The sequence below is a fragment of the Vigna umbellata genome, chromosome 5 (assembly GCF_029865625.1).
Source record: "Vigna umbellata cultivar VRB3 chromosome 5, Vumbellata_1.0, whole genome shotgun sequence".
Lineage (NCBI taxonomy): Eukaryota > Viridiplantae > Streptophyta > Magnoliopsida > Fabales > Fabaceae > Vigna > Vigna umbellata.
In genome coordinates, this window is record NC_142169.1 from 13,557,822 (window position 1) to 13,585,799 (window position 27,978).

Here is a 27,978-nt window from a genome sequence, read left to right on the forward strand (position 1 = left end):
TTTCTTAAGGGGCATTGAGATACAACATGACATTTACCAGGACACTTAAAACACTTTATGCACTTGTGCATATGTGAGATAATGATCCCTTCCTTGGTTTCTCTCTTTCCTTTTTCTTTCCTTAGATTCCTAAAGGATTCTTCTTGTTTCACTTGTTTTCCCTCCCTCTTGTAGTATTTCTTAACATAAGAGCTTGAGTGGAAGTTTTAAAACATTTTCTTAAATGTTGTTATTCTACCCTAATGCAAATTTGTACCAAGTCATTTAAGTATTGGTAAGAAAACAACTCCACTTTGTCTCTGATGTTGAGATTAAGACCACTAAGAAACCTATAGATGATGGTCTCTTCCTCTTCTCTAATTATTGTCCTCATCATGTAGAGTTTCATCATTTGTCTATATTCTTCTATATTCATGCTTCTTTGTTGGAGCCTTTGGAGTTTGCCCATGAGTTCCCTATGATAATATGAGGGAATGTGTCTTATTCTCATGGCAATTTTTAAGTCATTCCAATACTGAACTTGAGGGGAATTAGTAAGCCTTATCTCTCTCTCTCTCTCTCTCTCTCTCTGAAGATTTCCACTAATGCATGGCATTACTTTGAAAACTTAGGGTTGCTAGGAGAACCTTTCTCTCTTCACTCACTTGGTAGTAAGTAAAAATTTGCTCTACCTTCATTTCCCAATATAGTTATGCATTTACATCTTCTTTCTCATGGAAGTGAGGGAGATCTACTTTAACTTCTCTAGGAGTAGGCTTATGGTTCTCACGCTCTCTCCTAGTTCTTTTTGGTGGAGGAGGTTGATAGTTGTTAAGACAAAATCGTTTATAAGACTAAAATGTTTAAACGCTCTCACATGCTTGGCCATGACTCACTACAAAAATTTTTAATTTTAGGAGAGGTTTTTTTCCGGCAGTTTTCAAAACCTCGGAAAATTTCCGACGGTTTAAAAGAAACCGCCCGTAACATTTATAATTTTTAATTTTTAAAATAATGTTTTTGCGCCTTCATTCTTTCTGCTTTTTTTTTTTCCAAACCACTATCTTCTTTTCCCTTATGCCTTCATTTTCTCCCAAATCACAATTTTCATTTCGCTGCACCTCTCCGCCACCGCTGTCTGAAGCTTAATTTCATTCTCCGCTGCTCCTCTTCCTTCTCCGAGAAGCACCACACAAACTCCCCCAACTCCGATGACGTCGTCGAGCTTCCTCTCTTCCCTCTCCCTCTGGTGCTCTTCCCCGGCGCCATCCCCCCTTGCAGATCTTCGAGTTCCCCTACTACATCATGATGCACACACTCCTCCAAACAAACCTCCGCTTCGGCGTCATCTACACGGATGCCGTCTCCGGAACTACCGCCGTTGACTGCGTCGGCGAAGTCATAAAGCATGAGAGCCTCATGGATGACCGCTTTTTCCTCATCTGTAAGGGCAAGGAAAGGTTCTGAGTGAACAGTGTGGTGCGCACGAAACCCTACCTGGTCTCGCAGGTGACGTGGCTCGAGGACCGACCATCTCCCTCCATCGACCTCGATCTGGACAGGCTGGCAACCGATGTGGAGACCTACATGAAGGTATTTTACTTGATTTAAGATGATGATGTTTAATGCAAATCATTAAGAAATTATTTGTTAATGTTTCTCATTTTGTTTGTTGTAAATCATTTACGTTCATATGAATTTCCAATAGTTCATCATGATGTGATCAAGCGCCTTGTGAAAGACAAGTCAGAGAAAGTAGCAGCTGGTGTTGATGATGATTTTATTTCAGAACTCAAGCCTCTATCAAAAGAAGCTGTTGAAATACAAATGAAAGACCTTCAATTCTTTCAACAAAATAGTGAGACTTAACAATGTGGTGAAGCCTGTAATTTCCACTTTACAATATGACAGTTGAAAGCTTTTGCTTTTCTTGTTTAAATGATTAAATAACTTCTAATGGTTTCAGAGTTTACTGTGATGATGGCATCTTGTTTTGATTAGGTAATTATCACTGATAATTTATTAATCTCTAGTTATTGCATCGTGTAGATTGGGATAATTGCAGCAAATGATGGAGTTTTACTAAGAAACCATATTCCACGCATTCTTAAGAACCATTTCAGGGGAAAGCCATATTAAGTAGATCTTCTTGATTTGTTTAATGAGGTAGTACAAATGTCAAAGTTTAAATTATATGGGACTATTCTAATCAATATACTAAAATGTGACCATCTTGCTTTTTTCCTTTAGGTTGAGTTCCAGACTGCTTCAGGACAGATGATAGATCTAATTACCACACTGCAAGGAAGAAAAGACCTGTCCAAATACACATTAACTCTGTGAGTACGGGAAAACAAGGAGAACAATTGGAGAGAAATTATCATTGCTTAACCACTTTTTTGACAAACATGAAATCATGTATCATATGTAAATGTGACTAAAACAACTATAAGAAAAAAAAGTATAAATTCTTCTGCTAGAGAGTAAATCACGTCCTTTCTATAGAGTGCAATTAAGTGTATTCCGTAAAACCTGACTGGAAGCTGACACCAGAAGAGAGATAACTGCTGCCTTTTCCTAGTTCCTTCTTACACAGGTTACATGTGCATTGCTCATGGCGGGTGAGAATCTGGAAAACCATGTTGATGTGAAGAACATTCTTGTTGAGATGGGAACCTACTTTCAAGTACCGGTAATACTTTGCTAGTATAGTTTTGATCGCTTCTCTTAAGACCATTTAGACTCTAGAATGATGCCTGTCTAGTGTATACTTTCACTATCAGCTTAAAATATTTCATAAAAAACCGTATTTTGACGTATCTTTTCCCTTCCCCTTACCCCTCTAATTTTAGGATGATTATTTGGATTGCTTTGGGGATCCTGATACTATTGGAAAGGTGAGAATCCTGGATAATTAATGGGACCAGATAGGTACAGATAGGTACAGATATTAAAGATTTTAAATGCTCTTGGTTAGTTGCGAAAGCTTTGAAGCTTAGCAATGAGCAACAAAAGAAAGTTCTATACGTAAGTGATCATCTTAATATATCCCGCATTTATCCTGTGATAACACTGCACTAAATCACTAATTTTTGCGGTTTGCAGGACAACTATGGGAGTGCAGATCCAGAAAATGTTGCTAAAGTAAAGGTCCTGTATAACGAGCTTAATCTTAAGGTTTGAACTTCATCTACATCTAGCTCATTAATAATTTGAGGAGTATGAGAGAAAGAGCTATGAGAAGCTTTTACTTCCTACTGTATTGTTTTACAAATGCTTTACTTATTAATTATATCACCCAGTCTCATAGTCTGCAAAATTATAATCTGTTTGATTTTGAAAATTCCTCATTCTTGGATAGTAAATAAAACCTTGAATCTTCTTTACTATGGCAACCTGTTTTAATGTATGATAGAACAACAGAGAATGATAATCACTGTTTTGTTGTAATTAAGAACAATATGATAGCTACAATCTTTCTTTGATCTTCGGTTAGTTTTATGAGCCATAAACAAAATATTATTTCTCACAATTCTAAATCATCAAACTACAATATGCCATAACAGACTTCTTTTAGTTTTTGTTTGATTAAATTGTTCGTTCAGTCTTTAAAAGTGTGATTCACATTTAATTATGCACGTATTAAAATGTTAAGAAGTGACTGATATCATTACTTATGTGCAGTATTAAAATTTTAATTATGCACGTATTAGTTTAATACTAAAATTGAAATATGGATAAAATTATTCCAAGAATAGCTTCAAAAATTTATTTATTTTTATTAAATGTGAGTTAGTCTTTTGTTATTCTTTTCTCAATAAAGTCTTTTGTCAAGTCCTATTACCTTCTTTTACCACTAATATTGTTCTAATATTTCTGTCTCTCCATAATGCAGACTTGTTGTAAAAGCATATGTATTTATGATTTTCAATTTTGGCCTTAAATTAAGTGTATGATAATGTTTTTGTTACTGAAAATTTATGGCTATTTAACTTTGTTTCAAATATATTTTTTAATTTATCCAGGATTCAAGAACTCGGTTTTTACTCTTTTTTCATTTCACCTTGGAAAATGTTGACACTTCACTTCCTATTATTATTAATGAATGTATCTTAATTTGAATTAATATTGAAAGTGTTATGACATGTTTTCTAAGTTGGTTATGTAGTTTCTAATATATCATATTTTAATATTTTTCAATTATCAATAATTTAATAATTTTTTTAATATATTATCAATAATTACTGTTTTATATTATAGGTATTTGAAAAAGAAGTGTTTCAAATAAAGACGATAAAAAAGTATCAAATGATGAAGACGATGAAGAAGTATCAAATGATGAAGACGATGAAGAAGTATCAAATGATGAAGACAATGAAGAAGTATCAAATAATGAAGACGATGAAGAAGTATCAAATGATGAAGACGATGAAGAAGTACAAAACTGATGATTATTATTCATAACATGTTTATTTTAATTTTTAGGAAACATTAATTGTATTTCTAATATTTATAATTTATATAATAATATTTTGGTATATATTTAATGTTTACATTTTATTTTGGTTTCATATTATTTAATTTTAGTTTATTTATGATAATCAAATAATTTGAATAATAAAAAATATTATTTATATTTCTGGAGGTTTTGGAAACCCAACTATGTAAACTCAGTAATTACCGGCGGTTTTGGGAAACCCTCACAATTACCGGCGGTTTTCGAAAAACTCCTGCTAATACCGGCGGTTTTCGGAAAACTCCCGCTAATACCGGCGGTTTTCGAAAAACCCCCGCTAATACCGGCGGTTTTCGAAAAACCCCCGCTAATACCGGCGGTTTTCGAAAACCTCCGTTAATTCCGGCGGTTTTTCAAAAAACCGCCGGTAATTATCTAGCGACGCTGCTTTTCCCATGGGTTTTGCTAACCGCGGGTAACGTACTTTCCGGGGGTTAAAACCGCCGGAAACTAAAAAAATAACCCCCGGTAAAATTGTACATTTTTGTAGTGACTAGGGTGTTTGCCATCACATAAGGTTATGTTTTAGGTCATTATCGTGTCATGTGGAAATATAAGTATCATGTGTCAATGTTACTACAACATAGGAGTGCATGTTTAAAATTTAGTTCTTATATTTAAAATTTTGATTCAATTGAGTCTCAGTTTTGTTTTAAAATACAGCAATTTGGTCCCTTTCAATTTGAGACCAAATTAGTATTTAAGCTTAACTACAACTTATATATGTGTTAAAATAACCTTTTTAGAATTTATATATCTAATCCTCCACCTAAATATTCAAATTAATTTTATTTTTTATATTTTTACATACAAAATTCCTATTTAAACTTATATTTTTTTTAAAATTATCAAAAATGTAAATGTAAAATGACAATTGTAATTCTTAAAAATTTATATTTGTCACATTATTAGAAAATTACAAGTGTCACTTTACATTTATATATTTTATATTTATTAAAAATTAGTTTTAGATTTTATTATGTAAAAAAAAATTGAATACTTAAGTAAAGTGATTAGATGTATAAATTGTAAAATATATAACTTATAAACTTAATGACTAATTTGATCTTAAATTGGAGAGGGACCAAATTGTTCCATTTTTTAAAAAATAGAACTAAATTGAATCAAAATATTAAGTATAGGGATTAAATTAAAAAGAGACACTATCATGCACTAGTAACACTAACACATGTCATGTGACATTGTCACTAACATGTGGCATTGTCACTACTATGTGACACAATAATAACTTAACATGTGACAATTTATATTTTCTTAAAAAAAATAAAAAAATTAAAAGAAAATTTGAAAAAAAAAATGAAAATATCACGAATTGATATATAATATATACGAACATGATGTTAATAAAAATGACTAAATCAAATCAATTTTAAGAAAAAAATAACTTAATAGAAAATATATATGAAGACAAAATTCAACAGTCTAGCGCACACCATAATTAAATATATAATATTAAATCAATTTATTTTTTGTTTCAAGTTATACCCTCAATTTTCATTGTATAATTTTGTCCAATGAAAAGAAACCACTAGTATAAAAATATCGTATAACGTCATTGTTTTTTGGCCTTTCACGTTGAATTTGAGGTCGACGTCATATCGAAAGACGTTAAATTGACGTCGAATTTAAAAAATTTGACGTTAATCAAATTGACATCGAATTTTGTTAATATTCGACGTTAAGCAACTTTTTTGTTTTTTTTAATTAATTGTAATCATTTTTTACAACTCTACGAGACATGAAAAGCAGAACAAGAAACAATTTCAGTTTTTGGTATTTTATGAACTATGAACATGTACTATAATATCAACAACAACAATAACAAACAACAAACAAGTTCAATCAAACAACAACAACAAACAAGTTCAACCAAATAACAACAACAAACAAGTTCAACAAAAAATAACAACAAACAAGTTTAACAAATAAGTTCTTCAAAACGAAAACTAACCTTCAAAAAGTGGGTTCGTCGGAATAAAGTGTTTCCACCAGTGAGAGAGAAAGCCGAATGCTCCTATGAAGGATAAGAACACGAAAATAATCGGTCTAAACAAACGAAAATTATATATAAAGTAGTTAATTAACATGCATTTGTATCACATGAAAGAAAGATTACATGTGATGGTCGTCAAACTTCGTTCGAGAAAAGTTTGAGAAGAAAAGAGGGTCTCACGCGCTAAGATAAAGTAAATGAATTTTCAATCTCACGTTCAAATTAAAAAGGGGAAATTTTTGGGTGACAAATAATACGTCGAAGCTCCTACAAAATTCGACGTATTATATATGGTTTAAAAGAAAGAAAGAATTAAAAAGGGGTTACTTTTTAGCTTCTGGTTGACAAATAATACATCAAAGCCCTTACAGAATTCATTCAACGTATGCTTAAAAGAAAAAAGAATTAAAAAGGGTGACTCTTTGGCTTCTGACTCACAAATAATACGTCGAAGCCCTTACAAAATTTGACGTATTATTTGTTGTTTAAAAGAAAAAATAAAAAAGAAAAAAGAATTAAAAAGGGTGATTCTTTGACTTCTGACGGACAAATATTACGTCAAACCCCTATTCAATGTACTATTGGTGGTTTAAAAGAAAAAAGAAAAAGAAAAACGCATTGAACGCATAACGTTATACGCAGATTTTGCATTAATGAACAATTTAAGTTAGATTTTTCTTCCTTAAGTAATTTTCTTAGTTCCTAGTTAATTATAGTGTCACTTTCGTTGGTTCAATATAAATTTATTCATTTTTGCTTCTTTTTATTCTTCTTAAATTATATTTCATTAATTGTATTTTCATACCTCTCAAAGGTTCCACTAGTACAAAATAGGGATAAGAACACGGGTCATACGTCTCGGTTTTTAGAAAACCGAAGCATATGTAAAGGCGGTGGCATTTTCGCAATTTCGACGAACTTATACGCCTCGGTTGTAAAAAAACCGAAGCATAAAAACCAAATTAACTCGGTTAAAAATAAAATCGAGACCTGATGTTCTGCCACGTCCCACCTAAAACTGGTTAAATTTTTACTACCTCGGTCCTCTAACCCAACCGAGGCATAAACGTTGCATATACCTCGGTCCTCTAACCCGAGGCATAAACCTTCTGAAATGCAGAAAGAGGTATCCTCTGCTACTCCCGTCACTTGCAACATCCAGAGCACGCACGCATCCAAATTCACTTTCCCCTTCCTTATCCATCCATGCGAAATCCAGAAGACCCTTAACGTTGGCGGCGAGTGCGGCGAGGCATGGCGGGGTGGCGGCGAGGCATGGCAAGGTGGCGGCGAGGCATGGTGAGGTCGCGGCGAGGTCGGAGCTAGGTGGCGGTCCCTGTTCGTGGAGGTGGGAGGTTGTCCGCGGCGTGACGGTCCCTGTCCGCGGCGTGACTTTGTCTCCGTTAGCGATTCGATTTAGGGTTTCGATTTGGGGTTGGCGGTGGATCTCGCCTTCGTAGGGGATGGACCGAAGGGCGAGGTGATGGAAAACCAAAGGCGCGACGATGGACCGACAAGGGAGAGCTGATGGTGCGGCGACGGCGGCGCGGCGAGGGTTTCGTTGGCCCGGCTTCCGCCCGTAAAGACCCCTCCTCCATCCCCAACGTCTTCGCCACGCGGCGAGGGTTTTGTTTCCCTGTTTCTGGTGCCCTCTTTCTGGTTCCTGTTTCTGATTCCTCTTTCTGGTTCCCTCCTTTCTATTTCTTGCAGGTTGCATCTGGAGAATGTCGTTGGAGAAGAACTAAGATGGAAGAACTAAGATGCTGGCTTCTGAGGGTGGTCTGTTTTGGTGGTTTGTTTTGGTCTGTTGATGGAAGAACTAATTGGGGATTAAGGGAAACGTTTGATGACCGGAAAAATGGAGAAGGTGAAAACTCAAGAATGGGAGAAGAACTAAGATGGAAGAACTAAGATGTTGGCTTCTGAGGGTGGTCTGTTTTGGTGGTCTGTTTTGGTCTATTTTGGTCTGTTGATGGAGGAACTAATTGGGGATTAAGGGAAACGTTTGATGACCGGAAAAATGGAGAAGGTGAAAACTCAAGAATGGGAGAAGAACTAAGATGGAAGAACTAAGATGTTGGCTTCTGAGGGTGGTCTGTTTTGGTGGTCTGTTTTGGTCTATTTTGGTCTGTTGATGGAGGAACTAATTGGGGATTAAGGGAAACGTTTGATGACCGGAAAAATGGAGAAGGTGAAAACTCAAGAATGGGATGAGCAATGCGGGCAAATTGGCTGTGGAAAAAGCACATGAATTGGGAGTTGAAAATATGACGATCTCGTCGGCGGTGGTCGGCGGCGTCCTGATGGAAACCAGAAGATCATACTGCCTCGGTTGAAAGGAACCGAGTTCTAATCCTATACTGCCTCGGTTCACAACAACCGAGTCCTAAAAGTACAGACTTTTTACCTCGTCCATATATGCTTCGGGTAAAGAACGGTGCCTATAAGCTAAAGTAACCGGTGCCAATAACTCTGAGTACACTAGTGTTCATTGTTATTTCAGTCCCAATGAAAAAAAATTGTCCTAATTCTTCTTTTTCATTCTAGTATTATCAAAAGGTCCATTGAGGTAGGGCAAGATATATCTCACCAAATCTTCAACCATTTTATATACATATAATGGAACATTAAGCTAAATTTTCTATATTTAACTTAACTTTAATCCATATATTCATTAAAAATTAACTAACAGTATCTATATTTGTTTACTTAAAGGCTATCCTTGAAATTAAGTTGCACTTAGTAATATCTCTTTGAAAATATCTATTACGCATGTCTTGGAAACAAGGAATAAGACACGTTTCCATTGGACCAAGAACTCAATTGTGGATATTTTGTCTAGTGTCTTCCGTCCCAGAGCTGATCCTTGCGCAATTGGTGAAGTGCGATGACATGTGACAGGAGGAACCAAGTATGTTTTTTTATATACATATATAATTATTTAATAACTTTTCTATAATATTTCTATAAATAAGTTCAAACTATTATTTTATATTATTTTTTAAAATTAAAATATAATACACCATAAAAATATTATTATATTAATTATTATATTAGTTTTTATTCAAGTGTTATATTTACAAATATAAACGCATATTGAGTAAATTTTCTATATATAATAACTTTTTTACAAGATTTGTATAAATAAGTTGAAACTATTATTTTAATTTATTTTTTAAAAATTAAAATATAATACACGATTAAAAAAATACTATTATACTAATTACTAGTTTTTTTATTGAAATGTTATATTTGCAAATATAAATGCGTTGAATGGACTTTCTATTTATAATAATAGCGTATGAATCATTAACATGTAATGAATCTATTCCAGTAAATTTAAAATACTGTTTAGCTTTCAACAAGAAACAAATAAAATTTAAAATATAAAAAAGAAATTTAAGGTTAACTCATTTATATACAATAAAATATATGAAAGTTTTAATAAAAATGACATTTGATTGATAATTCATTGTAAGCTAATGTTGGAAGTTTACACATTCGAATAGAAATAAGATCAATTCATAATTTATAAGTGGATGTAAACCTCATTTTACAAATCGGTTTTGTGAAGTTAAGTTAAATTTAAAGTCCACTTCTAATATAGTATGAGAGTCATAATTAGAGTCTATTTTCTATAAGTTTGTATTCCAGTTAAGCTCATTGTTTGAACAATACTAGCCAATTTTCATTCCAGTGTGAAAAGGTTTCTATCCCTTTTTTTCCGGAGCACTTTCTGGTTTCTGTTGCTTTGTTGGTGTTTTACCATTTTGAAATGCTCAAACAGTGCAGAGGGTTGATGTACTTCCAAAATTATTCTTTTGACTTGGAGTATGGATTAAGTCGTAGAGTTGTCATCCATAACTTTCTGTTGGACTTTTGGAGTTGAGAGTTACTAAATTGAGATTACATAAAATATCGTTTAAATCTAATTTATATAAGAAATCCATGTCACTCTTAATCTAAAATTATATAGGTTTATGAATTTTTTATTTTATATGACATTTAATTTTATTATTTTTATCCAATGTAAAAATTAAATTATTCGTAACACTTCTAAAAGTATAGAGAAATTAAGAGGGTGTAGTGTGTAATGTTCATCCATGTAGTGAAAATCACCTTCGCAATATAAGGAAAAGGGTGTAGAGGTTGTCTGCCTAATTTATCTCGCTTGTTCCCTTGAAAGGAGAATTTGAATCCTACACTAAACTCTTGAAATTATAATGGACTTGAAAGGATCATTATTTGATCGTACTGACTCTAAAATCATGATGTTATAGTGTAAAACACATACAATTATATATACAAAATTAGTATTAAATTTAAATAAAGTATTTATTGCTTCAATTAATTGATATTTAAATTTAAATTCTAAATTTCTAAACTTTAAATATATAGAAGTATGAGTAACAATCCAATTTTTAACAAATAAGTGTTATCAAATAGATTATTACATAATTATATCTCGATATAGTTTGTAATAGTTAGAAATTATATCATGTAGAGTTGAATATTTATTAAAATAGTATTTCAAAAGAAATAAAGTTCAATTCATATTTATAATATAAATTATGAAATTAACTAGACCTCCCCGTTGCAACCTTAGTGTTCTCTCAAGTTACTACATTATTTTCTCCTCTGGTAAAATACATGTTCATAACAAATAGATACCAAAGTCACAACAAAACATACAAGGCAAAGGAGAGAAAATTTAAATCATACTACTATTTTTAAATCCAATTTTCTTAAAGAAAATCAGATAAATTTTGCAAGTCACACATCACACTCAATCATTAATAGCATAAAGAATATCATACATACAAAAACTCTCATGATTCAGAACAGATTATATATTTTGACACAATCTCCCAATGACTAATACATTAAGTAGAAATATGAGATTTTGCATTTATCATTACTTATTCACTTCTACCTCTCCAGAGTTATAACTATATCATGTTCGGACCGCTTTCTAATCCATAGAGTATGATATGATAAATTCTATACATGAGTTTGATCTCTTACTGAAACTCCAGATATGAACCTCTTTCAACTCTTACAACTATATATCTTTCTCTATGTAAGTCTAATATTAGTAGAGTCAAAATAATCTAATTATTGATTATGATGTCAATATACTTCATATATCACTATAGGTAATAGTGTTCCTACACTAAAAATCACTAAAACTCACTATTAAGTTAACGTCTAGTGGTCCTTGGGTAACACCCTAGACCATTGAAGCTCACTGAATTAAATTTTTAATGTTACACATAAAGCTTCCTAAAAAACTGATAAAAAATAAATTTACTTTGCTTTTATAGCTTTAATTGGTTGATGTATAGAGTTCTTTGGCTAACATCACTCCTATGATCTTTGATTTTTAAAATGATGAAGAATAAAATCATAATTCTAGAAGAAGATACGAATAAAACTTTAGGTAGAAATTCTAGAAAGATAATAGTTTTTATAAAATAAAACATAATTAATGGAAATTATATTTATAATCTTAACATTTTATTAATGAAATAATCGAAAGTCATATTTAAAAATCACCACTATTTTCTAGATCCTTCGTATGAATATAACTTTCATAAATATGTATAAAAAGAACATTAAATTTGTTATAATCACTCTAAATCAAACAATTTTTATTTAACAAATTAGGTTACAAATGTAGAAGTTAATGCAAAGTTGAGAGGAGTATACATAGTTGATGTCTTTTAGTCTCTTATTTTCAGTGTTTTTGTTTCTGTAATCTTTGTTCTTATAATTTTACCGTAGAATAATTTTAATATGTTAAGTGCCATCTAAACTAGTTTCTTAATTTACAAGACACTATCTAAATTATACAAAAATCTAAAAAAACAATATAATTTAATATAAGAATGACAGCGAAACAAATTTACTTATAAAAACTAAAACTGAACTTCATATATTTTAGAGAAAAAAAACATTTTCTCCATAAGTTGTGAAAAAAAATATGATATACTTTAAGCTATTCTAATGTTTATACTATAATTTAATATAGTTCATTTTATTTAAGTAAGTACATCTTAATTAATTTATTTTTACTTAAAAGATCAAATAATTATTTTATCAATATAAAAGGTCTGATTGGTGAACAAGTATGCAGAATAAACTAAACTTTTATCAATTCATATTAAATATTGTAAAAACTTATATAGTATAAATGAGACAAATCGAAAACGTTATATTCTTTTAACCTACTATGTTGAAAAACTACTTTGTTATGCTCATTGGTCAAATGTCTGCGTTGGCAGCATTGCACGCATGGACAGATGTTAGGTTAGCAAAGGCTACAGACAGCAACTGTAGCACACCGACGCATTGTTAATCACTATCAAATTGGAAGTTGGGGATCACTTACGTGGCACATTGTTTCAAACACTCTAGGAGCTTCTACAACTAACTAAAGCAATAACTTCAAATATTAGTTTTTGTTTTTTTATGAACAAATATAATATCCGTCCACGTCTTTAATACAACACGTTTTGAATATAAATAATCTAGTTGAACTTTTTAAATATTATGAATGCTCTAAATTAATCTTATTATCATTATTAATTATTTTTAAAATAATTTCTTATTGTCCAATAATACAAAATTTAAATATACATTATTTTAACAAAAATAATCAAAAAATATTTAATTGAATTTTGAGTCACTAATAAAAACTTTCAATTGAATTGACATTTTAAAAAGCAACAGTAATTTAAAAATAGTGAGATTTTTTATTTTAATATTAATTTTTTAAATATGAATAGTTTTATTATAAACGAGTTTCATTATTTTAAAACATATCATTTTTTTATAAATTACTTTTCTAAAGTTATCAAACTTCTTTCTAAGAGTTATTTCTCTTTACTTGTTTGAGTGAAGAATTCAAACGTAGAATTGATCCTGCGACGAGTTCTTTAATTTGGATTGATTAGTTTCTTCATTTAGGTAAGTTAAGTTTTAGTTGTTTTCTTAATCTTTTTCTATTATTTTTTTTGTATGAGTCTTTTTCCACTTGCATGTGTCATTTTAGTTATCTACACGAGTCTTTGTTGATCAATGATCATAATGGTATGCTCTAATCGTGTTTGTATTGTTCATATGAAGATATAGAACTTTTTGTGCATGTGATATTCATAACCATCAGAAAGATAAATTACATTTATGATTATTTAAAGATATTTGAAGAATATTACATTATCAGAAATGAGATTTCATCAACACAAAAGCCAAACCCAAAGTCCAATCAAATTCTATATGAGGAGACTTGAGAAAAGTAGAAAAGGGAGTTTAGGAATTCTTTGGAGGCCTAATTTCAACCTTCTCTCTTATTCCATGTCATTCCCCCTCTTTTCCTCTATTTTATAATATTTTTATCATTTATGGTGTCTTAAGCCTATCGAAGTTGATTTTACTGTAATTTCTTAACTTGATATGAAGTTAGATGAAATAAATTTGTTCGTTCTTTTGATTATTGTTGTGATTTATGTTTATTTATGTCTTGTGTCTCTGCATCAAGTAAAAGTAAAGATTCTTACATTGTTTCAAGTTAGCTAGCACAATCTTAATGTATCAACTAAAAGTAAAGATTTTGACAATGTTTCAAGTTATCACAATGTTAATCTACAAGACAAACAGTGAGCGAATTGCAAATATCTTGACAATAAAAAGTTATTTTTCTTCTCTTCATGCAACCCTTTTTACATAGATGTCTTCGAAAAATATTTGTTACTCAAATTTTGACTTTCTTTTAGGGATGTTGCCTTTATAGTAGAGTCATAAGCTACGTTGCGTCTTGACAGAGCTACTGTGTTGAACATACAAAAAGAGCATGCATAAAGCATGTATGAGACATTCCTTGAATATCTTCCTATCACTTAACGTTGTTTTGATTTTAAGAAGGCTTTTTGATAAAGTTGATAATCTGGACAGAAAAAATATAGCACAACATAACAGACAAAAGTATACTAGAATATACATGCATTAGTGTTGGTTATATGTATCCTAGACTATCTAACTTTTTCATAGATGCATTCGCGATTAGATGTTCTATTATGAACTTGATAGTGTTTAATGCTTATTAAACATACGTTAGATGTTCTTGTATAGATTAGGCACTTATAGAGTAGCGTTTAGCACTTTTAATAATTGTCCTAGACGATTAAGCACTATTTTGTTTGAGACATTATATTAAACTTCAAAATAAGGTTTGCTTAGACAATCTTGTCTTGACAATCCCTATTTTTTTATGTTTAACAAATACACATGCTAACATGAAATAAGTACCGAAGATATAAAAAACAATTGATATACAAGACGTGATATATTTATTTCAGAGCATATGCATAACTAAATTCAATTCTATCATACTAGTTGTTTTGTTGTCTTTTTTCTGAAAGATTTTTCACGCAAGTATATAAAAGCAAAAAATTATTCTAATTGTTATTTCATAGAATCAGAGCATATGGTAAAGAAATCATAGAGACATATTTAAAGTACCTGAAAAACACTAGAAGGGGGGTTGAATAGTATTAATGGGAAAAAAATTGCAACCCTTTTAATATAGCATGTTTATCGCGTTTTGGATTTGTCAAAATGAATACTTAAATGCTCGACCTTGTAAATGATAATAAAAGATAGTTGTAACGTCCTAAATTCTAGGATGCCATGGTTTACAAAAACCGATAAATTTTAAACTTTCTTATAGTGCTTAAATGTATTTTTTAAAAACCTTATCCTTTAAACATACATAACTTATTTAAAGCATAATGGTTTCAAAAGTCTTGTCCAATTACATTATTCTAAAAGTAATTAAAATGACTAAGGAAATAAACCAACTACAGTTAGATTGTTTCAAATGTCTATACCAAAAATTTTTTTTAAAGAAACCCAAATCTTTCCCATCATCGCACGAGCACATCTCTGGAACATCTGCAATATCATCTACTCACGTATAACACATTATACGATCATCGCCGATAATATCATTCACAAACACAAACACATATGGGGTAAGCTACCAATAAAGTAATCATAATAACAAGATATAAACATATTGATTATATCAACCATAAACAACCACCCCATACATAGTAGTAATAACAATAGGATTCCTAATCTTTTAACATAAACAATTCAAACATAATGAATTACTCGATCCTTGGTCTTTATCCATTGATGTCATCTCCAACATCTCAAACTTAAACCCTTGGTCTATCTACCCATTAGCGTCTATGCTAACGACCTACTATAACTATTATAGTAACACCGCTATCAACATAGAAACACCTAGAACATCTCAAGTACCATGATCATCATCATAGATACATCACCATCATGATTATCCCAATCATGAACAACATTATGAGCATCACCATACCATAATATCATAGTGGAAAGAGTTTGTCTCACTCATGTGCCTACCTCACCGACTATAGTCGCTCCTATAGCCCACCTGTAGCCTCCCCTATAGATCATCTGTAGCCTCCCCTACAGATATGCTCAAGTAGTCCCGCAATTTCGCGAAGGAACATGTAGTATTGCCACATAAGGACAAGGAATACACCTTCACCCCCACACAAGGAAGACTCAATACCCGAATAACCCTTCCAATGCACACAAGGCGAAAGGAAGTATCTATCCACAAATACAATCGTGATTTACGAGGTACAACAAGTAGACTTATCCTTCACTCTCATGCTCATCAATCAGGTACATCCCAACACTCACTCATGCTCCACTCTCAACCACAAGTCAAACTTGAATGTAAGAAAAGAAATGCCTCATATCTCAAGCCAAGAGGGGGGTGAATTGGATTAGCCCTTTTAAAATGATCTTTGCAAAATCTTTATGAGTTCTTTAGCTTTCTTGAAAGAAATAAACAAAAATGATGAATCAACAAGAGAGAAGGGATACAGAAGGATCAACACGGACAATCTATACTGGTTCGGCTAATCCCAAGCCTACATCCAGTCCTCCTTCAACAACGTGAGTTGAAGGGATTCCACTATAAATGATTGAGTTTAAAGAAATATAGAAATACCCTTCTCAATGCACTCCTCTCATAACTCAAAATCAATATAGCAACCCAAGAGAAGAACCATCCTCAATCTCTTACAATAAAAGAGCACTCACAACCCTTAACCCCTGGAAAAATCGCACAGGAACACAATACAAAGATTGTCAATGAAGAACCTGATCTCTGAGATACACGCCTCTAGTGTAGATCAATTCAGAACAACTTTAGCACACTTTTCTTGAAAGAATCTTGATGAGTAAGACACCAACGAAGCCTTGATTCTCTAAGATCACTTCTTGAACGCTCTTATAAGTATTTGAAAATGATAGCAATTCTTGTTTTGAAATAGGTCTCAAGATGCATATATATAAATTTTTTTGAATCCTAACGCATTATAATCGATTAAGGTTTTTATGTAATTTGTTAAGCTTTTGCTTCTATTTTAACAGATTATCCTGAGCATTTAATCGATTATATAATCAAATAAGCCAGTTATTAATTCAATTGACAGTTATAACAAATCCGACTTTAAATGCAAAGGATTAGACAAAGTAAATTGTTTTAATCGATTGAAAACTTATGTAATCGATTAATCTTGTACGTAAGCAAATTGTCTATCCAATTTCCATTCTAAACAGATTAACTCACTTATGAAACATGTTATGACTTGCTTTCTGTTTTAGTCAGTTATATACATTGTATAATCGATTACTATAGAACAATTTGTCTCTGTTAAGCTTACTAAGTGATATGGTAAAATCTAACAAATTATATATTATGTTTAATCATTTATTTCAACCAGAAATGAGATATTCAATATGTTTTAAAGCATGATTCATTTAACAATAATGAATTCATATATCAAGCACAAACAAGATAAAGAAAAAACAATTGTTATGTCATTTATTGCGCAAGAAACTATAAAGTCATTGTTTTGTTCATCATCAAAAACCAAGATACATAAGGAGGTTCAAGCTTCTCCTATCAACAATCTTCCCCTTTTTTTTATGATGATCAACAAGAAACATGTTTTCTAGTTACTCTCCCCCTTTGGACATTAATAAAAAATGGCAGAACAAGTAACATGAAATTCATATGTGCTAAAAGAAACATCAAAATATTTTTACAAACCATTTAAGAATATGATGCTCCCCCTATTAAAAAGAGATATATCACTATGACAGTGTATGAGCAATATATAAATAGTATTAGAGTATATCTTAGCTCAATGTAACACTTTAAAACAGTATATCAGAGGTATATGATATGTATCAGAGCAATCATATTGATTTCATCTTAATGTAGCATTTGATATCAAGTGCATTTTCCAATACTCATGTAAGATACACAATGTAGATGAAGCAATTGAGTATTATGCACAAATGATAGCATGAAGTCGACGTGGAAAAGTTATATTATGCACAAATGAATGCACAAATGGGTTGAGTATTCGCACAACTCCTAATACTAAACTACCACGCCTAGATTCCTCAACTCAAACTGAGTTTAGTTCTAAGTATTTTGATTCTCTTCATAATTGCAACCAACGATTGCGTACAAGTCGTTCAGACTATAACTCTCATAGAGAGGATGTAAATACAATACAAAGGCGTCTAAACAATCGCATGTGATTTTCTTTTCTTTCTTACATTAGTAAGTAATATAACAATGAAGCTCGAGAGTATTTGTTTTTCTTTTTGCTCTTCTATTCTCTTCTTTTTTTCTCTTTTGTAGCTCAGATGTATTATTTTTCTTGAGCTCTTTCTTTTCTTCTCTTTTGAATGCTTGTAGGATGGATATTTTGTTGTAAGTTTTTCACTCGACTATCCTCTTAAGCTATCCACTTGATTTTTCTTTTGAAAAATCTTCTATTTAAAGGCTTCATGGATATATGTCTGTTAGACTTGAGCTTTTAGCCTTGATATTTGTGTTTTCTCTTTATTCGTATATTAGCCGTTGGGTAAGTCCATTTTTCAAAGCAGACATGCTTTTTTAGTACTTTGCTTGAAGTAGGTTGTACGTTCTTTTTAGGCATGACTTCAAGTAAAAAACATTCTGTGAATATTTCCTTTGTCACAAACGTCCACTTCTGATATTTGATCTGTAGTTCTGTGGATGTGTGTAGAATAACTTATCTGCAAATAATAGAGTAAATTGTGCATGCAACAAATACGTCTTTTCTTATCATCTTTGTTGTTTTTAAACATTGAGCATTTAATGTCATTTAATGTTTGCTCATAACAACAAAGTGTTTTTTTATTTTCTACCATTAGGTAGCTTCTAACAATTAAGCTATTTTCTAAACATACCAAGTGTTGTTAAAGACGTCATCATTGGACAAAGTATTGTTTAAGCTCATGGTATCGTTTAGTCAAGTAAACGCTTCTTTCGTATTTGTCTCTTCTTAGACAGATAGCGTTTAGCTTGTTTCAAGCTTTCTTTTGTATTTTAATCTTTAAATGTTTTAGATTGTTTTGCCAAAGACATCGTCTTGACTTGTTTTGATTTCGAGAGCTAAGTTAAATACCTTTTTCAGGTATGATAAGCATCAAACGTTTAACTCCAACTATCTTAGATGTTTTAGGCATAATAGCCTTTAGTCCTACGTCTGACTGTTTTGACCTAGATGTTTTCCTATTTCTTAAGAACCTAAGTGTTTTCCTAAGCTTTTCTATGTTGAGGATTCAAGCTCTAAGTGTTTTTGTAGGTTTTCTATGTTGGGGATTCAGGTTCTAATTTTTTTGTTTTCACCCTAAGTTACTTTCCAATTATTTTCCCGTTTTAATGTTATTTGATTAAACTTCAAAACATGAGAACGTTTAGGCGCATAGATAATTTTGTCTTAACAAAGTTAACCAAAAATGGAGGATAGACTTATCGCTTGAAGAAACTGATAGCAATCATGGCTCTAGATACTAAATAATGAGCTTCCTCCAAGTTTGCTTACATCCATGGTGAACGATGATGAAGACATGATGATGGGTGGCGTGAAAGCTAAGAGAATGTGTTGAGCCTTTTCTGTTATTATAATATTCTCTGATTATCTTCTAAATAATCCAATATCTTCGAGATATATTTGATTATTATGGAAATCTAAAAAGATTTAAGAAGATATTACGATATTAAAAAGATTTGACAAATATTATCTTTTGATATTTAGTGATATAGTTAAATAAGATAATTATTTAAAAATATCAAATAAAATATCTAAAGATGTATTTGGCTCAAATTATCTTTTATCATAAAGATTTATCAATTATCAACTTCCTCTTTCATATAAAGTTAGAGAGAATCATAAGGTCCAATTTTTGTTTCCTATTTTCAATTCTTAACTTGGCCAAATTAAGATTGACTCAGCGAAACCTTTTCACCTTTTTATTTTTTTCTTGCTTTCTTATTGTAATGTTTGACTTGACTTTTTATGATTTTGATAATTTACTATTATTGATTTTATGTTTATTAAACTTTAAATGATTTATTTTTATGCTTTCATAAACTTAATTAGCTTCATTTTTAAAATTTCATGAAGTTTTAACCACTTTATTTTCCAACTATATAAACTTAACTTAGCTACTATAGTTACACTCCATATTAATGTTATTGAATTAATTCAACAAATTATTAACCTTAGGTTGGAATAATCTTTTCATTTTTATTATATATATCTTTTAAACTATTGAAAGAAATTGTGTTTTTTACCTTTTTTTAATCTATAGATTTATTTGATTATTAAGGATTTTATTTTGAATATCAATTATTTTATTATCAGCCATATATATTGAAATCTAAACTATAAAATTATATTGTCTTCAATTTTGTTCTTTTTTTTATATATTAATAATGATAAAAAAAATTAATTTACGTTTAATTTATTAAATTGCATTCTCTCTCTCTCTCTCTCTCTCTCTCTCTCTCTCTCTATATATATATATATATATATATATATATATATATATATATATATATATATATATATATATATATATATATATATATATATATATTCTCTGGTCATTGCTCTAATATATTGGTAGGATAATTGACTGCATTCATGTTCACATTACTTTTTAAAACCCATCAACAATTTTCTTTTGGATGGCAAAAGAATGGAAATCCGTTGTAAGAAGCGATTATCGGCTATGTTGTTCACACAGAAGATCTAGGAACAATCACTCTTCTAGTAGGCCATTCCACAAATACGGGAAAACAGCAATAAAGCATCAATAAATTTTAAAGTTGCCAATTGTAACTATTCTAATTTTTCCCATGCTTTCTCTCTGTCATGCCTCTTCTTTCAACACTCATTCTTGCACGCAGCAAGGAAGAAAATAACACGTTATAATAACTCCCACCCATACATGGTTGGCAATAAAAAAAGTAGTTAGCCATGATATCAGACCCAGAAATGAACACCAAAAGCATCACCTCAAATCTAAGCCACCACCACAACAACCCGTCATCATGGGTTCTCTTCGCCACACTTTTCCTCTCGTCTTTGTCCTTCTCACTCTCCGATCCAAGAATCACCGAAGCAGGGCTCTACTGTGGAACCGCCAAGGCCCCTCTGAAAGCCAACTACATCCCAAGTTTCACCAAGGAAATGGAGAGCCTCTCGCAGTTGGTGACCAACCAAAACTGGGGCACTCACTTTGTGAACACTTCAGGCTCGTCGATTCCCATTTATGGCTTTGCACAATGCTTCAAGGACCTGTCCAACACCGATTGTCTTCTCTGCTACGCAGCAAGCCGTACCAAGATTCCACGCTGTTTACCTTCTGTCTCTGCGCGCATCTACCTTGATGGCTGCTTCTTGCGCTATGACAACTACAGCTTCTATGCGGAGGTCAGTGACCCTTTGAGGGATACAGTGAACTGCACCTCACAGCATGGAACGGTTGTTGATAAAACTGAAAGGTTGGAACTTGAGGAAAGCGTTGGAAGGGTGGTTGAGACTGTGACCAACAGGGCTCTGGCAAATGGTGGTGGCTTTGGTGTGGGAGAGGTTGAGGGGGTTTACGCATTGGCACAGTGCTGGAATACCATTGGGAGTGATGGGTGCAGAGAGTGTTTGAGGAAAGCTGGGAAGGAGGTGAGAGGGTGCTTGCCTAAGAGGGATGGGAGGGCCTTGAATGCTGGCTGTTATTTGAGGTATTCGACAAACATGTTCTACAATGAAGATGGCGATGCCGATGGGAAAAATGGTGAGTATGTGTCATTTTATTTCAAACAAGGTTTTCAATTGCAATCATTGTCACGATTTCCTCGCGATCTTTGAAGGGAAATTGTGGATGAACGTAGTGATCTTTTAGTTTCAAGCAAGCTTTTAAATTGCAGTTGCAGGCACGGTTTTCTCACGATCTTTTATGAGAAATTGCAGATGAATGTGGCCACAATTATTGTTGAGTCAATAGTTGTTTTCTACAGCCTTGGTTTCAAGTTTTTCCCTTTTGTTTGTCAAATGGGAATTGAAGCTTATCTTAGAACTTTCATATACTTTCATCTACTTTGATTTTAGTACGCAATTTTAAGTACACTTTTTGTTGTCAGCAAAAATTCTGTCACACTTAAGTCATTATAATTATGACTCGAATGCTTTTCAATGTTTCTACACTGGCCTATATAGAACCCAGATCTTAATTCATAGACGGCGCTCTGAGTGGGGGAAAATTTGCTTCGTTACAGTAATTTTCTTTTTCAACAACCAAACAACTAGTGTTATTTTGAAGTATTGATCTCATTGCCTGATTTTTAATTTTTCAGGATTCTTAAGAAGAGGAGGAGTAATAGTAGCAGAAGTGTTAGCAGCAGCTGCAATTTTAGTGCTTAGTCTCTCTGCCTCCTATATAGCCTTCACAAAATTAACTAGGATTAAAAAAGGTGAACATTCTAAAAAAGGGTTTATCATTACTACTTACTACACACTATAAAGTCAAATTTGTGAATTGTTAGGTCTTCACTTTCTTATGCTGTGTTTCTTTTCTCCTGCGTCACCAGAAAACAATAATGTTGGTCAGATTCCCTCTTCCATAACCAAATCTAGCTTGAATTACAAGTACGAAACTCTTGAGAAGGCCACGGATTATTTTAACTCTTCAAGAAAAATAGGCCAAGGTGGAGCTGGCTCAGTTTTCAAAGGTATTCTCCCAAATGGGAAAGTTGTTGCAGTTAAAAGATTGATCTTCAATAACAGGCAATGGGTGGATGAGTTCTTCAACGAAGTGAACTTGATTAGCGGTATTGAACACAAGAACCTTGTCAAACTATTGGGATGTAGCATTGAGGGCCCTGAGAGCCTCCTTGTGTATGAGTACTTGCCCAAAAAGAGTTTAGACCAATTTATCTTTGGTATGTTCCTATTATTTTATTATATTGTGAAGTCATTTTTTGTTTTAATTTCAAATTCTTATCTATAATTTCATGAAGGTGACGTACTAATCTGCTTTGTAGAAAAAAACAGAACTCAGATTCTAAACTGGAAGCAGAGGTTTAATATCATTCTTGGAACGGCAGAGGGGCTTGCATATCTTCATCAAGGTACCAAAATAAGAATCATTCATCGAGATATCAAAAGCAGCAATGTTCTTCTGGACGAGAATCTCACTCCCAAGATTGCAGATTTCGGCCTTGCCCGGTGTTTTGGAGCAGATAAGTCACATTTGAGCACTGGAATTGCTGGAACACTGTAAGTGCTTGGATTTAGCATGTGATATTGAGCATGTTCCATACAACATTTAGAACTTCGTTGTATTTTCCATTATTTGGGTAACATCAGCTCCGTATTTCAATTTCGGTTAGTCAATCTTCACATAAACAGAAATTCCTAACATTAGATATAAAAGTAAAACAACTTTTTCCCATAACAATCACAATAGATCTTGTAAGAGGGTCAAATGGAAATAATATCATTGGCCAATTACATCCCATAATCTTAATTCGTACCTGAATTTTTATTTTTGGATTAGAGGTTACATGGCTCCTGAGTACCTAATTAGAGGACAACTCACAGATAAAGCTGATGTGTATAGTTTTGGAGTACTTGTTCTTGAGGTTGTAACTGGGAGGAGAAACAATGTCTTCCGAGAGGACTCTGGCTCGCTACTACAAACTGTAAGATTTGTATGCCTAACTTGCACAAAAATTGAAACAACCTTTTTCATTTTCTGAGCTACTGGTTTCAACACTTTCTATTTGAAATTACTCTAAATTATCATTTTTGACACCAGGTTTGGAAACTTTACCGATCAAACACATTAACTGAAGCTGTTGATCCTTGCTTGGGAGATGATTATCCTGCAACTGGAGCATCAAGGGTATTTCAAATTGGGTTGCTTTGCACACAAGCTTCTGCCTCCCTAAGACCATCCATGTCTCAAGTTGTTTACATGCTGATTAATTCAAATGAAGACGTTCCTACACCGAATCAGCCCCCATTTTTGAACACTGGAATGCTGGACTCAGATAGCTCCATTAAGTCTTATAGCACTAACAGCTTCATATCCAATGCCTTGAAGAAGATTGGAGCATCATCCTACAGCTACTCAGAGTCCTCTTGTTCACGCAACTCAGATGGGCCATCAAGAAGTGAAGAATCAATTGTTCAAGTTTGATTTCCTACTGCAATCTCCATATCACAGTTTTGAAGGCTTTTGTGGCTGCAATAGCTGTTGCCTGACTCACATTTACTCACAATCTACGGCAAGATCATGATATTTTTTAAGGTCTCTACAAGATGACAACAACCATAATTCAGAAAACATTGGCATTTCGAATATGTTATTTGGTTTTGGGTGGTCATGTCCAATTTTTTGTTTACTAGAAAGAGTTAAATGTTATAGTTAGGAGTTGGGGAGACAATTTATAGAACCGAAAAATGTAAAGATAGAAAGGAAAAGAAGGTCGTCTTTTGAAAGGGTAGCAAGTAATCTAAGTTCAACGACAGGTCATTAAAGCATTAACCGTAGATGTGACATAGACATTTCTTTTACTTCCCACACCCCCACAATTTATTCGTGCACTCTCTAAAATTTTGAAAATGACTGTTTTACCCTTTGTAAAATTTAAAAGCTTTTTGGGATTAGTTTTTCAGAATTTTTGAAACAAATTTTTGGAAATGAGATTTTTCAAACAGAATTTGCAAAACAAGATTTTCAGAATGTGATTTCCGAAATAGAATTTTCAAAACAAAATTTTTGGAATAAGATTTTTAGAATACAATTTTCGGAACAAAATTTTTTATATTCATGAAATATATTTTGGAACAAGTTTTTCAAAATGAAATTTCTGAAATAAATTTTTCAGAATGTTTCTAATGTCTTCTGAAATAGGTTTTCCCAAACATCTATTATTTGGAAAAAGTTTTTCTACGGTTTATAATGTCTAGTTTTTCAGAACTATTGAAACAAAATTTTGGAAATGAGATTTTCCCAAATAGAATTTTTCAAAACAAGAAATTTGGAATAAGATTTTTAGAATACAGTTTTCGGAATTGAAACAAGTTTTTCAGAATAAAACTTCTGAAATAACAATTTTAGATAGAAAAGTTTTTCAAAATTGATTTTTTTCTTATTTTTTTTTTCTCTCTCTTTGCAAAGTTCTCTCTTTCTCTGCAACTACCATGATGAAAACAATAACGACAGTCAGAGGCGGATCTTCTTATTAATGGGAGGTCTTAACCTTCCAATTCATTTTGTATTTATATAAATTAATATATGATCTAAATTATTTTTTTAAAATTTTAATATATTTTATATATTTGAAATTCTAAATATTTTATATATTTATATAAAGATTTTAATATTTCTAAAATATTTATTAAAGGTATGTCGGTTACAACTGTAGTGTTTGATTAGATGGTAAAAACGTATTTGAGTCTAAAGTACAGGGCGGAGAGCCTCTTATTGTTTCCACAAATTTTATTAATGGTTCTGTATCCTTGATTCTTCTCTTACACAAATTTCAAAAACCAGAATCAAATGAAGATTTTATCCTAGAACTTTTAATGCTCGATTTTTGAGTTTTAAAATTTGTTGTCTCTCTAAATTTGAAATACACCAGTTTAAGCATTATCGAATTTAAACTAGTTTCTGGTGTTTTTAAGCTGTTATTTAAATCACTAAAATGTAGGTGTTATAATTTTTGTTTAATTCTTATAAATGAAAAAAAGAGAGTAAAAAATAATATATTATTTTAAATTGGAGAGACGACAAAACTAAAGCCAAATTATACTCTTAAAAATCTAAAGTCATACATAGAAATTTTTTTGGAAGAACTAAAACCATAGTTATTCTAACAAAATTAAAACTCACATGGATGTGATTTATAATATTCATATTATAAAAGTGAGATATTTTTTTCTTCCATCTATAATTAAACCCTAAACCCTAAAAAAATTAGAATTTACATTGTTGCTACATTTAAAAAAAAAAAAAGCAGTAGTCCTTCTAGCTTACCTCCTTAGGCTATACCCTGAAAAAAGTTGTTAGTATACCAAATTTTAGTGATGTAAAGGAGATGGTTTTAGTAGTGACCCTTTTATACAATTATGTAGCTTAAGTTTATATATATATATATATATATATATATATATATATATATATATATATATATATATATATATATATATATATATAATATATATATAAATTAGCTCACCACTATTAGAAATTGGAAAACTACATTAATAAGATGATTTTTATGTACTACATGATCAATAAGATCTTTAATTTTTATTTTATAAATTATACTAATAATTTTTTTTACTTTTATCCAAATAGTTTTGGAGTTGTTTTTTATGATAGCATTATAGAATTCAAGAGAAGAAACGGATCTCATACTTGTGTTGGATGTTCTTAAGGATAGACAACTTTATGTGAAGTTATTTAAGAATAAGTTTTAGTTTGAAGAGAACTAAATGCGATTTTTAAAGGGTAATATATTTATGAGGATAAATATACAAACAATTCATGGTTATACTGACTACTCGAATTACTTTTGGTTATCACATCTTAATTTCTTTCTTAGTTTAAGATTTCACAAACATTAAAAACATTAAAAGAAATCATTCTTAAAGAAATGACAAATTAAGCTTATAGAGGGTAACTTCACAAAGTGAACAATTATATAAAGGTTTCACTCACCCATAAAAAAACATTTAGAGCTCAATCATAATTCAAAGTATAAGATTTGTATTTGAATTTTTTGTTGTGTCTTGTTCTTTATCTTAATGTTGTCTTATAGGCATTTGAAGATAATGGTGGCTTCAACAATCTTGTTATAACTTGTTCTTCTTTGAAAAACATTATCAACTACATTGATTTGGCCTTGTATACATTAATTTGCTCCAATTGGAAGCTTGATATGAAAAGTCTTATTTCGAATGAGCTTTTAACTTCTCTTTAAAAGGAAACAATTCATAAAAAGCATAACAAATATATCAATAAGATTTAAATGAGGTTTAAAGAACATTATATTTCTTTCAAATCACTTTTGGTGTTCTAATATGAATGCTTGTAACAATATATGATTTATATGTATAAAAACTCTCTCCAATATTTAGGTTATTACAAGGTATATAAGTGTTAATTATTTCTGAAGATATTTTCAATTAATTTTTCAAAAACATGTTGTTATGACTTTTGATTATGAGATACGATTAAGCATGAATATAACTATTATTAGTTTATCTAATATTGCAAGTTTTCACTGAATGATCCAATGCACTTTAGCTATCACTAAATATACATTAGAAATTTAATGTGTATATAGAATTTATATATCCTTTTTACTCTATTATGGTTAACATTTTTTTACGTCAGTATCTTTCATTGTAAATTTTGTATATTATTAGAAATAAAAGTAGGAAAACAATTTGTATATACTAAATGAGTCAAGTATTATTATAAATAATTAGTAAAGAAACATCCCTTGACGCTCCTATTTCTTTACATTTTTTATTATATTGTTATCTTATAATTTTTTATAAATAACAATTTTTTTATGTGATTTTATTTATTATATTAAATTAAAATAATTAAATATATTATGTATTACATATTATATTATAATAAAAACAATTCAATTATATAAAATCAAACATTTTAAACACTTACATTTTGATTACACACAAAACCTGAAACTCTTATTAGTGTTATGTAAGAGTTACTTTCCAGTGTATTATTAATTTATCATTTTTACTATTTTAGTTTTTGCCCTTTATTATGAATTTTGTATTATCACTTAAAAATATTATTAATATTGAAGATAACATAAGAAAGGAATTTATATATAACGTATTAGAGAATATTTGTTTCTACTTTGTTAGTTAGATGTTACGATAAAATATTTGTATATATGAAATAATAATTTATTAAAAGAATAAAAGTTTCTAATTTTGAATAAAAAGGACAGAGATACTGATATAGATTAACATTT

At 31.2% G+C, this 27,978-nt stretch overlaps 1 protein-coding gene and 1 pseudogene across 1 annotated transcript; both read left to right on the forward strand.

Moving 5' to 3' along the window:
- Positions 1-1,284: 1,284 nt before the first annotated feature.
- LOC148197737 (farnesyl pyrophosphate synthase 1-like) lies at positions 1,285-4,427 on the forward strand (annotated as a pseudogene).
- Positions 4,428-20,803: 16,376 nt separating this feature from the next.
- LOC124848510 (cysteine-rich receptor-like protein kinase 42) lies at positions 20,804-24,532 on the forward strand. Its single transcript, XM_047326199.2, has 6 exons — positions 20,804-21,749; positions 22,309-22,425; positions 22,543-22,893; positions 22,996-23,230; positions 23,511-23,655; positions 23,772-24,532. The coding sequence occupies exons 1-6, from the start codon at positions 20,936-20,938 to the stop codon at positions 24,153-24,155; spliced, it is 2,046 nt and encodes a 681-aa protein (XP_047182155.2). The 5' UTR covers positions 20,804-20,935; the 3' UTR covers positions 24,156-24,532.
- The last annotated feature ends 3,446 nt before the right edge of the window (positions 24,533-27,978 follow it).

Bases quoted from the DNA above. Each gene is read 5' to 3' on its own strand.
- LOC124848510 (XM_047326199.2), top strand. From the start codon at position 20,936: ATGATATCAGACCCAGAAATGAACACCAAAAGCATCACCTCAAATCTA. The intron at 23,231-23,510 runs GTAAGTGCTTGG...TTTTTGGATTAG, and splicing joins ACTGGAATTGCTGGAACACT to AGGTTACATGGCTCCTGAGT. The intron at 23,656-23,771 runs GTAAGATTTGTA...TTTTGACACCAG, and splicing joins CTGGCTCGCTACTACAAACT to GTTTGGAAACTTTACCGATC.